The sequence below is a fragment of the Eublepharis macularius genome, chromosome 2 (genome assembly GCF_028583425.1).
Source record: "Eublepharis macularius isolate TG4126 chromosome 2, MPM_Emac_v1.0, whole genome shotgun sequence".
Lineage (NCBI taxonomy): Eukaryota > Metazoa > Chordata > Lepidosauria > Squamata > Eublepharidae > Eublepharis > Eublepharis macularius.
In genome coordinates this window covers 146,793,063-146,806,970 of record NC_072791.1, presented here as the reverse complement: position 1 = coordinate 146,806,970, position 13,908 = coordinate 146,793,063, and the positions used below count along the sequence as shown (strand labels likewise).

At 41.3% G+C, this 13,908-nt stretch overlaps 1 protein-coding gene across 2 annotated transcripts in view; it reads left to right on the top strand.

Moving 5' to 3' along the window:
• Window positions 1-12,132, top strand: part of CD5 (CD5 molecule) — a 38,080-nt gene extending 25,948 nt beyond the window's left edge. For both annotated transcript variants that reach the window (XM_054972303.1, XM_054972304.1), the window contains 8 exons: window positions 925-1,254; window positions 1,802-1,870; window positions 3,014-3,307; window positions 5,709-5,831; window positions 6,731-6,784; window positions 9,470-9,592; window positions 11,174-11,276; window positions 11,465-12,132. In XM_054972303.1, coding sequence (XP_054828278.1) covers window positions 925-1,254; window positions 1,802-1,870; window positions 3,014-3,307; window positions 5,709-5,831; window positions 6,731-6,784; window positions 9,470-9,592; window positions 11,174-11,262 — 1,082 coding nt within the window. In that variant the 3' untranslated portion in view covers window positions 11,263-11,276; window positions 11,465-12,132. The remainder of the gene's footprint in view (window positions 1-924; window positions 1,255-1,801; window positions 1,871-3,013; window positions 3,308-5,708; window positions 5,832-6,730; window positions 6,785-9,469; window positions 9,593-11,173; window positions 11,277-11,464) is intronic.
• Window positions 12,133-13,908: the final 1,776 nt, after the last annotated feature.

Here is a 13,908-nt window from a genome sequence, read left to right as displayed (position 1 = left end):
GGACCTCCGTAAACATAGGTTATGATCCTCGCTTAATATTAATAGTTACAGACTGCTACAGCTAATTCCCCATTATAATAAAAGAGCAGTTCTGGTAACACCTTGAAACACTGCAGCTTGCCCTTGTCAATAACCAGGCAACCACATTCTGGGTCATTTGTCAATTGTCTGCCTGTGTAGCCTGCACTCCTGCTAACTTGGCAAAAACGCTCTGTTGGACCCTTTTGTTGATTCCCAAAACTGACCTGAAATTTACACAGCAATACCCTTGGCTCTCATGTACTGAGTTACACACTGAATTTGGCCAGAAATTTCCAAGTCAGAAAAATCCCAGGCCAGACTGTTTAAGGAAAACAAAAGCCTATGCATCATATACACTAAACCAACCAAATAAAATTTTTAGCAAATCACTCAAGACATGCAGTACAGGTGATCTATGATGATCAATCTTGTGCCTGATGCATAAGGAAAGAGGAAAACATTTTGGTTATCTAGGCAACATGCATCCTACGCTTCCCTAATGAGCACATTCCTACAAAGCAATTGTGCATAGCCAGTTTAGAACCCTTGAAGAAATCTATTTTTGAAGGATTCTTTGTCTAAAGCCATGTATAATTGCTGATACCTTTGCACAGTGCTTTTTTTTCTTTAAAAAGAGATTCCAGTATTCATGATATTCACTGCCTTGGGGACCCAAGCCTACCACCCAAAAGAAATGCCAGTACTGCAGAAAGAGTTGCTGGTACTGCATACTGGCACATAGAGCCACCCCCCACCCCAAAAAAAGCCCTGGCAGAGCATCTCAAACTAAGAGGAGTTAACCAACTCGAGTATGAGAATTAAGCTGTAGGGAATGAGAAGTAGGAGGTCTTGGGTCAACAGCACTGAGAAAAAACCTATGCTTTATTCTATGTTTCATTCTAGATGGACAATATCTTCATGTCTCCCCAGCAGAATGGGATGTGACACTCACTGGTAACGACTCTAGATGTTTTGGATGGCTGGAGATTTTTCATGAAGAGAATTGGAAGAGAATTTATAGCAACAGCTGGAAGCAGCAGAATGCAGAAGTTGCATGTAAACAGCTTCATTGTGGTCCCCTTTTAGGCATGCTGAATCAGACTTCTTTATCACCAGAGAAGCAAGTCGGTTGCATGATAATAGGCTGCCAGGGGAATGAGACTACCCTGAAGGACTGCAAACCGCATAAATCTAACTGCACACAGTATCTGAACGTGGCCGTATTTTGTCAAGGTACATGCTATTCTCCTTTGCTTCTTTCTGTGTCTGTATAAGAAAAACATATACAAGCAGCAGGGGTGCTTTGAAAGCACCCTTGATGGTAATCAATATAAACAGACCTTATTCTGTCCTGGAGCAAGCTCTGAAAAACTGGTTTATAAATATTCAGTGTGGTTGAGTTTGAAAGAGAGAAAAGCTTGCAAAGAGGGCAGCTATTGGCTTTCACTTGTAACTGTACACACCTAACCCACCCTCCATGCACCCTCTGAGCAGTTTTGCAATGGTTTCAAAAAGTTTTCATAATAGTGAAACTGCTTTCAATACACTTTTCAAAAAGCGGGTGGCTTGTTCTAAAGTATGATGGGAGGAACAACATTTATGGCTGAATCAGCTTTGATTTGCTTCCATGTAAGGCAAATTGTGATACTGAGATCACACAGCTATTAAAACACAGCTCAGGATAACCACTGTTGAAATGTTACAGTGATCTTCAGCTTTTGTTTCTTTGGTTGATATCTCATCCCTCCTAAAATACCTTGGATTGTATTTATCATTTCAGACCCCATTAAAACCTCTTCTGACTTACTCCAAACATCAGCACCATTGGTGACCTCATCAAAGACGCCCGGTAAGAAAATAATAAAGCATAGCTACCTCACCATCTCCCTGACTGCTGAAAGTGATCCATGCTACAGTAATTACACATTGTAATTGTAATAAAATATAACCTCAATAAAAATAAATATGGGAAGTAGAGATTCACAGAGTGTATTGCAAGCTTCCTGATTATTGTGGACCAGTAAAATATATGACAATTTGCTATGGGTAGGCTTGGTCAGTTAATATGTGTTATGCTGCCATATATCAGGCTTTAGTGCCTTTCTGCACAAATGCATCTGAAGATGGAACCAGCATTGCAATGGTAGTGTCCAAAAAGTCACTTATCTGACATACTGTATTTCTGTTCTGATTGTGGCTCATTGGATCCACTAAGATGTTCTCACAAAAGGCACACCAAGGCTAATGAAAAAGCTCACAATCAGTACTGGCTAAAGAGGATGAAGACAACACTACTGGAGGGCAATGCTGACCAACCTTTTGGTTATCAAACAATGCCACTATGCAGACCTATGAGCCTTATTATGATTTTTCATCTAATGCACTGTGCTAAGGGGTAGGTAGCAGCTCAACATGTGATAAACAGAAAGGCTTCTAGATCTGATTCATTGCCAGAACTATGGTCCCTCTGTGTTCTTGTCCAGATTGGCTATCCTTACAGCAGGTCAAGAAATGGTTTTAACCTAACCTTCTTGTGTTTTTTTTTAAATAGTCAGATGCTTCACATACTTTATCTTTATTATTCTTACAATAGATCTTGGATAGTAGTAATATAGACCAAATACATTTCTAGTTCAGGGCAACACCCATGGTGCTTCTTGTTTCTAGTTTATCCTACAACACTCCTGTGAGAGCCTAGGCAGGGCCAAAGTCATTCCAAAACTTCATGGCTGAGTAGGGGTTTTGAACCTGTGTCCTCCAGTCTTAGTCCAACCACACTGGCCCATTATTATCCTCAAGTCATAGATGCACAAAATTTATTCTACAGTACCTACAATACAGATAATTACTTTTGTAAGATTGTCCAGTAAATTCATGCAGAAAGTTCAGATTCGATCTGGAGACCAACCAGTTGGTACCTGATGCTGTTAACCGCTACATTACACTACTTGTTGGTGCATTGGATTCACTTTCCCCATGTCTTTCTCACAAGACCCTCCAAGGACAAGACTGGAAGATGGAACCTCACTGTGTTCTGGGAAAGCAAGACTACACTTAGGAGACCACTGGGAAATGGTCTGCCTTGGTTTACAAAGATGGTGGACAAAACTGGCCCCCATGGACTGCCAGCAAGCAAACTGTGATGATGCAACAGGGATACAGGACCAGGGGAGGATGCAGCAGCCTGAGCAGTGGGCCAAGGTGCAGTGTGAGAAAATGAATCTTAGCTTGGAGTGCTTGAACAGGACCAAGGAATGCTTGAGTGTAAGCTTAATAAAATGTACAGGTGAGTAAGACTGTCTAATTCTTAGATTCACTATTACAAGGAGCAGGCAGAGGTGTCAGAGTGGAGGCAATCTACACAGAATAGTAAATAAGACTGAAGTTACAGTGAGCTGCACCATTTCAGACTCCAGGTAAGAGGTCATTTTTAAAAGTAATTCTTTACATATAAAAATCTTTCCACTAGTAAGCCAAAGAAAGGGCTATGCTAAAATTGTCTGCCTGCCATGCAAATTTAATACACGCAGGAAAAGGTTTTACACAGAGGAGCATTCAAAAATATGAACTCTCCAGACCCCCATCTGTAGACTGAATTGGTGCAGTCCAGAGTTCTATCTTTGTCTCCCATTCTGCATATTATAAGGAATGGCTCTAAATTCACTGGACTATTTGTATAGGCTGTGGCTGAGTTTTTGAAGGCTGTAACTAAACAACACCATCCCATCTTTCACCTCATGCTTCCTTCCTCGAACCCCTCCCTGCTGCTCTTAAACTAGACATGGATCTGCTACACACATCCCCTCAACCTCCCCTCAACCTTTCCAGCATGAACATATAACTGTTTAAAATAGGAATCCAGTGGCACCTTAAAGACTATTGAAAGCTTATGATGTTAGTCTTTAAGGTGCCACTGAAGTCCTGTTTTATTTTGCAATTATTATAGAACAGTTTCCCTGACCTGGATAGTCCAGGCAAGCCCAATCTCTGTTAATCTTTTGCCTTGAAAACCCCAGCAGGGGCTATCATAAATCATCTATGACTTGGTGGCAGTTTCCACCACCACCATTGAACAGTTACCCATCTCGAGTACAACTCTGAGTGAGAACAAAACCACACAATGAAGCACATGGCAACTGTACTTTGCCCATGGTCCCTTCCTTCCAGTTTGTGTATGGCTAGGTTCATCCATTTTTATCCATTCTAACTGGCAATATGCAGAAAGGACTGAAAGATTACACTTTCAAAAATCATGAGAACTCAAGTCTGGAACAAACACAGGATAATAATAGCACATTTTTTGTCAAACTAGGGTCCAAGGACCCCTGGAAATCTGTGAGGGTACTCCAGAATGTCCACAAGTCCTTTTGGCAAAAGAGAGCTCTTATGTCATTCAGCTAACAGGAAAAAGGAGTCCACAACAAACTAGACGTTCCTTTTGTTTTAACAAATCAGGTATGGCTTTCCCAGATATAACTAGCTTTCCACACGAACACCTTTTAAAGGACCACAAGGACCCCATTTGGCTCAGGTCTGTGTTGGGGAAGGAAGGGCTCCTGTACTCTTCCCCTGTGCTGTTTTCCTTCAACTCAGGAAAAAAGTGCTTTGCGGCTGCAGGGAAAGTGATTTCCCTGTATCTGACTCATTAACGAACATAGCATCTAGGTTGTCTCCTAGGAACTGGGGCAGGGATTTTCCTATTTTGATGAAGGAGATGGAGTTGACCTACTCCTCTTTCAAAGAGCAGGAATGTATAAAGGTGCCACCACCTGCAGTCACCTAGTTTCCAAAACACTTTTCGGCACTATCCACAAAATGCTCTGATTGGTCACTAGGAACAAATAGGCCACCCATAGGAAATCTATTTGATCAGGGCACCATGGAGGTTCAGTCTTAATACAATCATCACAGTTACTTCCAGTATACAACTGAACTGGTTTTCAGACTATTTCCCAATGCAAAGGACTTCCCATAGAGGCAAGGAGATGTTCTTCTGCAATAATAGCCAATTTTTATTTTCAGCAGAATACTGGAAGTTAAAAGTTTGAGTTCTGGGGCACATTTTCACTGATGGAAGGAACGTTCATCAGAGGAGCAAACTTTCTTTTCCTCCCCAAATGCCCCCTGAAATGCTACTGTAACTCCAGGGGGAGAGGGGACCTCCAGGAACAGCATGAGGGTGGGAGGGGGAATGGGTGAAAATCACCCCCTTTCCTTGAATGGAAATCCTCTGAGGGATACTTGAAGCACAGGTAGTACATAGGAGCATGTACTTAAAGCAACAGATAGTACGTAAGGCAACATCGTAGTGAATGTATATACAGACCTTGTAGACCCTATACAGACAATGTGCTCATTTTACTGGAACTTCCCTTTAAAGTGCACACTTCAAAAAGTGCTGTCAGATGCCAGTGAGGGATGAAGGGAGAACTTGCAGGAGGTCATCACTGAGAAAGCGTGTATATAGTTTTTACAGCTGCATGTGCTTCACATACATTGCCTCAGAAATCCTCACAATAAACCAAAGCAAAGCAGAATATTATCTCTGTATTAGATGGCGAGCTGAAAGTGAGATTTGAAGACAAGTCAAGATCATTTTGTTGGTCATTGTCAAAGGCACTTTTACTTATTTGAAGATGGGCTTTCTCTTAGGAATGATTCAACATGTACTCTCATCCTGTCTCTAGGCCAAGATGCCAAACCGGTGTCATATACAGAAACAATCCTGAAAATCCTCTTAGGTCTTGTTCTGACAGCAGTCTTCCTGGTTATCTGCATACCCCTTACCTATAAAAAATTGGTGAAGAAATGTAAGTGGAAATCCTTTGCTGTGAAGATGAGACTAGAAGTATTTGCCTTTGTAGCAGTTTAGCCCCTATTTAGTTTCTATTTACATGGATGTATGGTAGCCCCAGTAAAAGCCTTGTCTATGGAGTTTCCGGCATGGAAGCACATACTACAGGGATGCGGCTAACTTATTTACAGAATGAACAGGTTAGGTCTGGGGTCTCCATCCTGTGTAACAGTTAGGTGTGAGTTGTGAGTTTTCTTCAATTCCTTCACATGTGATATCTATTCCCTAACCCTGCCCCTCACTCCCTTTCCTACTTCTTCCCCTGCCATAGGAGAGAAGCAGCCCATGCACTGTCCTTTCTTTCCTCTCTTCACATTCCATTCTCCCCTTCACCTCAGCTCAGTCCAATTAAGTCTGGTGCAGAGACAGAGTTACTCACAGGGCCTGGGTTGTGGGGGCAGGAAAGGAAAAAGGACAAAGGCAGGATTGCAGTGCTGGCATCACAGGACACACTCAGCTAAGGTGCCAACAGCAATAGTGGTGGGCCCAATTAAATGGGCTCAACATAAGTATCTTACCTGTGGTTATATAGGGAGGCCCTTGAATGTGTTGCCTTCTTTATCTATTATTCCCGAAAGCGGGCAATATGACCAAGTGGTCCACTGTTGGAAATTGTCAATATGTTTTTTATTATTATTTACAAACTGGTGGAAGCTGAGTCAAGTACAAAATACCAATAACTATTTCATTGGCATGGGTCACTTAAAGGCAGTGAGATGTAGGATAGTACCAGTTCTTCTTCAGGTCCTGAATAAGCCAAAAAAAAAGCTGTTAATCACATCATTTTGAGAGCCATGTGATTTGCTGCAATTTGCTCTATTCCCTAACTTCCCTTTTCATCTTCCCTTGTTGCAGATTCCAAGAAGCAGCAGCACCGGTGGATTGGTCCAAATGGAGTGAACCAAAATGGTAAGAAAAAATATATACAAGGCAGAGAGGGAACTATTTTCAAATACAACAAACATTTGCACCCATTGTACCACATGTGAGTGCTGTTCATGCGAGTCAGGAAGCAGAAGAGAAACTAAATATATATTCTAGTCTAGTGGTCCCACACCTTTCTGAGTCTTTAGGTACCTTTGGAATTTTGAGAGGGTGAGCACCACGCCAAAATAGCTGCTACCACAGGACGTGGAGCCAAATGCTGCCTCCCACAAAAAAAAAAATCACATGTCAACCATGCTAATCCATGAAGCTGCCTTACTCAGGACCAGCCATTTAGTCCATCAAGATTAATATTATCTATACTTTGGTTGGAAACATGGTCCACCCACTGGAAGGAGAGCAAGCCAGAGAAGGAGCGGGAGGGCTTCTACACCTGAACACTTATCATACCCTCATGCAAAAGCCCGACTCCCTGGACTCTAAGACTAGAACACAGCTTCCATTCTACTTTGCAAAAGAAGCTAATGGCAACAGGTGGTCAGGCCTGAAGGGGGAATGGAATTACACACTCTCTAAGGAAAGCCCAGGTGCTTACCAGTCCTACTGATCCTCCACTGGGTGTGGTTGTAGAAAGCACTTTCATGTGAATGACAGCAGTCAATTAAAAGCCCTGCTTTACTAAGGTCACATCCAGGGCTTTTTTTCAGGGAGAACGCGGGGGAACGGAGTTCCGGCACCTCTTGAAAATACTCGGCAATAGTGCTTGAAAATAATATGATTTCAAAGAATCCTGTGTTTTTTTTCCCTCATTTCTCTCTTGAGAGTTCTGCCACCTCTTTTCCCAGAAAAAAACCCTGGTCACATCCACTTTCTGAAAAGCTCAGCAGGTGCCAGGGAAGTAGTGGCATGTACCACGGTACCTATGAGTACCACACCATGTTGGGGGACCCTGTTCTAGTCTATTCAGATCGTACATTCCTATTATAAACTTGATGAAGTCTCATTTGGGGTAAATATTCTCTTGCCTCTGTTCATTGCATCTTAAGTGCTACTGTGGTCAATTTAATCTCTGATGAGTATGCCTTTGGGTTCACTGGCTTGGTAACAGGATGGCTATTGGTCAACCAATTTGTTAAGTGGTTTGCAGAATGTAACCACATAGTAAGCTGAGGTTTTCCTCAAAACCAACCGACCTGATGTCTCTTAAAACTTGTTTTACATACAAGATATGTTTTCAAATACAGTAGAGCTAGATGTGTGGAGGAATACTACCAACAAAGATATTGTGCAGCATTTTGCTATTTATTCATGAAAAACATTTCAGAAATATGGGATGGGTGAAAGAATGGCATCCTTAGTTTATAATCCAAAGATTGGTGGACTCTGTATTGGCTTTACAAGCTAAAATTCAAATATTTATTTGAAGCTGTCTGGTGTCTGAGGCTCTGCCTCCAGACTTCACAGAAGAAGGGGAAGAGAGACAGCCAGACGACCACCGCTCAGATGCCCAGACAGGCACTAAGACCATGCCACACCCAGCAACACAGTAAAGGAAAGAAACACCCAAACCCCAGAGAGTCAAATGGGACAGGTGGAAGCCAACCAGGAGGTTAGGAGCCCAAGCCAGGAGGGAGAAAGCACAGGCATCTGAGACAACCAGACAGCAAACTCACCAGCAGTAGCTGAAGGACAGCAAAGGCAGCACCAGGCCACACCTCAACCAGCAGGCAGGCTAGAGGAGGCTGGAAAGGAGAGACTGGGAGCAAAGCAGCCACAGGTAGGGCTGCCTGAGGTGATTAACAGAGAAAGCCCAGCAGCCAGCAAAGGAGGCGCAGGTGTGGCTGCTCAGAGCAGCCAGCAAAGCAACCACAGGTGTAGCTGCCTAGGACAGCCAAGGCCCTGGCTAGAGAGCTGGGAGGGCATGGTTGGCAGGTGGAGCTGAGGATGGGAAGAAGGATATAAGGGAAGTTCTCTGACAAGGTGAGGTGGTGAGTTAGGAGCATAGAGGGGGAGGGGGCTTTGGGAAGCTGGAGGAAGCAACCGGGAGTCAGCCAGGTTGAGCAGGCCTGTGAGTGGGTTGAGAGGGAGCGAGGGTGAGGTATACCCCCCCCTTCCACGGAGCGAGGCCCTGCACCATCCCTGATGGCTTTCAAGAGTAAAAATCAGGTATGCCAGCGTACAGCACCATGGCGCCACATCCAAATCTCTGTGAAATATGTAAGTGGGTCAGAAGAATGAGTTATTTTCTAGAAATAAGACTATCTAGGCATGAGACTTCCAAGACATGCAAAGCCTTTCATTCCAGACAGAGTACTTAATGGTGAAGGAAAGACACTCTTCAAATGTTCGTAGCTATCCCCATTCTTTACCATCAATTCACATGTTCCCCAGCTAGTTTCAGTAAGTACATCATAGAATGAGCTTTTACTCCCTCTAGAGGTAGGAACTAGTTTGGCAGCTTTACAGTGCTTCATAAACAGGTCTACTCTGAATCTTATTCAAGTGGTCTATTCAATGGGGCTTACTCCCAGGAAAGTGTTTTTTAAAATTGCGCAGCTGGTAGGTCATTCTGCTCTAGCCCTCCATTATTATAACTCACATGTGGCTCTGAATTTAAAATTTTCAGTTGAGTATAAATACATGCTTAGAGTTTAAATCTGCTCTGGGTAGGAAGTAATTATTAATTCTGTACCATGCTTTTCCTTTTAGTTTCATTCCATCGCAAGAGCTCCTCAGCTTTCCAGCCACAACCTGAATGCCAAGGAGTTCAGGACGAGGAGAAAGCCCATATCCAAGGCCTCAAAAAAAATTCCTACCTCTCACCCTATCCAGGTAGCAGAAATCAGGAAGAGCGTAACAATCTTTCTGGCTGTAGCACATGATCCTCTTTTTTAAATAGTATTTGTAACACTAATGGTTTGTTTATGTTAATTTTGGTGACAACTTGTGAAAATGGAAACAAAACAACTTTTTGTTTCTGAGTAGGCAAACTTGCAATGGCAAAACAGATCAGAAGGTTTCCCAGTTGTCAAATTGTATCCATTCCTTTTTTCATACACTTGTCACATAATGGCTGGAAAGTCTCTTCTTCCCGGGGGTAGAGTTCCAATGAAAAAGGAGAGTATCACAAAACAAGCTAGCAGGAAAACCAATCGCATAAGTTATTTGTAATTATGATTGGGTTTCTGTTTAGTTAGGTTTCATAATAGAGTTCTTTTTCTTGCTGAGGGCAGAGTTTCAGCACATCCTTCTTCATATATTATTATTGATTATGTATTTTATTTCTTACCCACTTTTCTCTAATTTATAGACTTTAGATGTGGGACAAATTCCTAAAATGAGAAATATTTGCTTTTATTTTTATGCAGCTGCTTTGCTGTGTCTTTTTAAATCTTTGTTTTACAGTATTGTCTTATTGAATTATTGTAAAGCTACTTCGGGAATACTGTATTTGAGAGTGAAGGATATACAATATTTCAATTACATAAATAAGCAAACACAATACAACGAAACTATCTTAAGACACAGCATAACGGCACTCCAGATGCCTTCCAAAGGAGGAAGGGCCAGAGACAGTGATCCTACTTGAGACAATGTTACATGCTCACCAATTACTTGAGATGTGAGCTGTCCTGGGACAGAGTTACCAGTTCTCATTTGTTTTTGATGAGAGATTTATAGCATATTTGCAATACCTGCTTTGTTTAAAATGTTTAAGTTAGGAATAGACAAACTCTTAACAGCAGACAGCACAGCCACTGATCCTGTGCACATGAAGCTGCCTTATACTAAATCAGACCCTTTGTCCATCAAGGTCAGTATTGTATACTCTGACTGGCAGTAGCTCTTCAGGGTCTCAGGCCGAGGTCTAAATCTTGTGTATGTACACCAAATGAGAGCAACAGCACCTATATTAACCAGTGCCAGCATCAAACTCATCAGTCAGGCTTTCTCATCTGTCTCCAAATTCAGATTTTTAAAAAAAACTCCTCCTTGTCCCCTTGCAGAGCACTGGTTCTGAACCAGCCCATATAGTAAACTGCCATTCCAGTCATTCGCACCCATTCAGGAAATCCCATCCGACCAGCTCTATTTACATGCCATCAGCTTAGCCAATAGTCACCCAACAGTCATAAAAATAGCATGCATCATCCAAACAACAGGGCGCACAGGAAGGTCAGGGGAAGGGGGGCGCAGAGTTTAAGCTCCTCTCAATCAGGCGCTCCATTTTCAGGGTGTTTAAAAAAAAAAAAAGACTTCCCCTTCCCACCTACCACATGAATGGGAAAATGCATTAATAAATTACATGATTTCCCCCCCCCATTATCTCAGGTTTGGCCCTTGGTTCCTACATTTTGACATTCCTCTAGGATGTAGCACCTTTTGAAGCTAAGAATGTTTGTCTTTTTCCAGCTCTGGAAGGGGCAACTCACAGATCTTCCAACCCCTTAGACTACTCCTCTGACAGTGACTATGACTTATGTTCTGCACAACAACTATAAAATCTCCCTGACAGGTATGTATGTCCTCCTGTGTACTTTTCATATCCCTTTTTTAATATAATTTTATTTTTCCATATCCCTTTGTTGGACAGTAAACCACAGTATTGTCTCAGCAGGTAATATTGCAAATGTTATTAGCCTTGTTGTGACTTCTTAAATTCTGGTCAGGCTGAATTTCATCAAGTTCATTTTCTTCCTGCAGGAACAAGCAAAATTCAGCAACAGGAAAAATGGGAGGAGGAAGAGGACACAAAAAAAATCCACTGTTTTTTCACTAATCACTGTAAATACCAGTTGCAACTTGTTTTCACCATCTTCATAAGAACATGATGGTTAAGTATACTTTTTTTTCTACACACTGAGAAGAATTACTATATCTTTCCCCCTTTCACCCAAGTGATAAAAATAAAATAAATAAAATAAAAATAAAATCTGTTAGATTTTTTTTCAAGTCCAAGCAAACTTCAACAGTGGGATTTTGAATGTATCAATCTGTAGGTCTAGAAGATGTTCTTAGACTTATATCTTAGTAGTACTACTAGTACTAAAATAATAACTTAAAAACTAGGGCTTCTGCAGCCTGAGGGATTGGTAATCCTTATTTGGGCACCCAAAAATGTTAAGATCCTGGCAAACACTACCAGCTAGAATTTCTAGAAACATGAGCAACTTTGGAAAGGTTCAGCAGTCACATGCATAAGAGGTGGTCCTCAATAGGCAGTGCAGTTGACGGGATGATTTTAGTTAGCCAGAGGAGTGGTAATTAGAAAGTAGGGAAAGCTACTATTTGAACCAAAGCTCTTTAGAGCTTCCAAGCGTAAAGGCATATACCTGTATTTTATTTATAGATGTGCTGTAACTGAGCAGATATAGGAGGCAGTTATAATGGGTTAACTAAGTTTTGTCTGAATTCAGATGTTATATAATTTCTGAGTTATAACTATTCTTATATATTTTATTTGTAAGTTGTACCAATAACTGAATATGTAATAAAAGGGGCAGAAACCCATGCAATGACCATACCTGCCACAAAGTACATGTGTTTTGTATTTGGGTAGTTGCAAACAGCTATGGTAAGGTGGGTCACAGTTCAAAATCTTGAGCTCTAGCTAACCAGTTTCACTATTCCACCCATTTATATGGGATTAGGGTAAACCAATACAATCAGGAAGCAAGGTAATTGAGGGGGGAAGGTCTTCCGGTTTTGACTAAACTCTTTCGAACCAGCTCATCTCATGCTATACCCAGAGACTAAACTTTCAAATCAGTTTTTGCCATTTTTATATTCAGTTTTCAAAGCATTAAATACATTTATCAGAAATAAATTTTATTCACATCCAGTCCCTAGTGTGATTTCTGTATATAATTGGAAGCTTAATTGCATTCTGACAGAGCTGTCAAAGTTTACATTCTGCAGCATATTCAGCGATTCACAGAGGCAAGTATGTTCCAAACACACTAACTTTACTGAGTTTCTACTTGTTTCCATTTCTCACATTTACCTCCCAGTATAAAAACAGATTTTGTTACCTCTGTTTTGTGTCACTTCTTTTATCCAAGCAACACCACCTCGAGAGAAATCAACGTGATACCAACAACAGAACTGTGGTTGATAGATTTAGGTAAAAATCTAAATCAGAGGAATAAACCCACCCAAAGGAAGTCATATTAGATGTGAAAGACAAAGGACACAATTCAAATGAAGCCCTTTTAAACTCCACTGATTTCAAGCACATCTTTAACTCTCTGCTGTTGAAGTCAATAGAATTTAAAAATAATAAATTATGGTTGAATTTTGTCCAATGTGGAGTTTGATTCAGAAACCAGGACGGTATATCTGGCATTTTGTAGTCAAAATATGAGCACAGAAAACATGCTAGCATAGGTGGCATGTTTGTACAACATTAAGACTGTGTAGTGTGTCTAAAATATTCCAAAGCAAGATGCCTATGCATTTCCCAATCAACACTCCCAAGTATTTTAACAATATAGGATTGGGTTCTATGATCTGTCAGCAAAAGGTGCTTGCAAGGCCTGCGTGGTCTAATAGCCATTCAGGTTGAGAGGCTACAGTAGGCATGAAGAAACAGTATGAGATTGCCTTGTCTATTCATCAGCACAGCTCCACTGAGGGAAGTTACCTGTTGCAGCCTTCTGCCCTGTGTGCCTATTAAATCACATGTATCCCACAACACCAGGAATAAACTGTTCCAGGGATAGAAATGACTGCTGGATGGAGGGGAGCAGGGGAAAGAACCATAATGCTTAAATCTGCAAATTATAGAATCCAAATCATACACTTACTACAGGAATGCACCTACGCACCTATCTCAAGTGATATAGTACTCTTGTGCTTTGTATCTGGCTACCCATACCTGAGTGCAAATGGTCAAGTAGGAAGCTGCCCTCAAATCCTTAAGATAAAGAAATCTCTCTTAAAACATCAGAGTTTAAGAGTGAAGCCCAAAAATCTGCTTCAGAATTGCTTGGACAAATATCAAGTCAATACAAACAATCTAACAAGCATCTATATGATCATTGCATAGGAAAACTTTGAAGTATACAGTATAGGTTGCCTAGAACTAAGAAGAATGCCTCTATAGTTGTGTTAGTCCAAGTATATTATGTAACTTCAGACAGTTTATA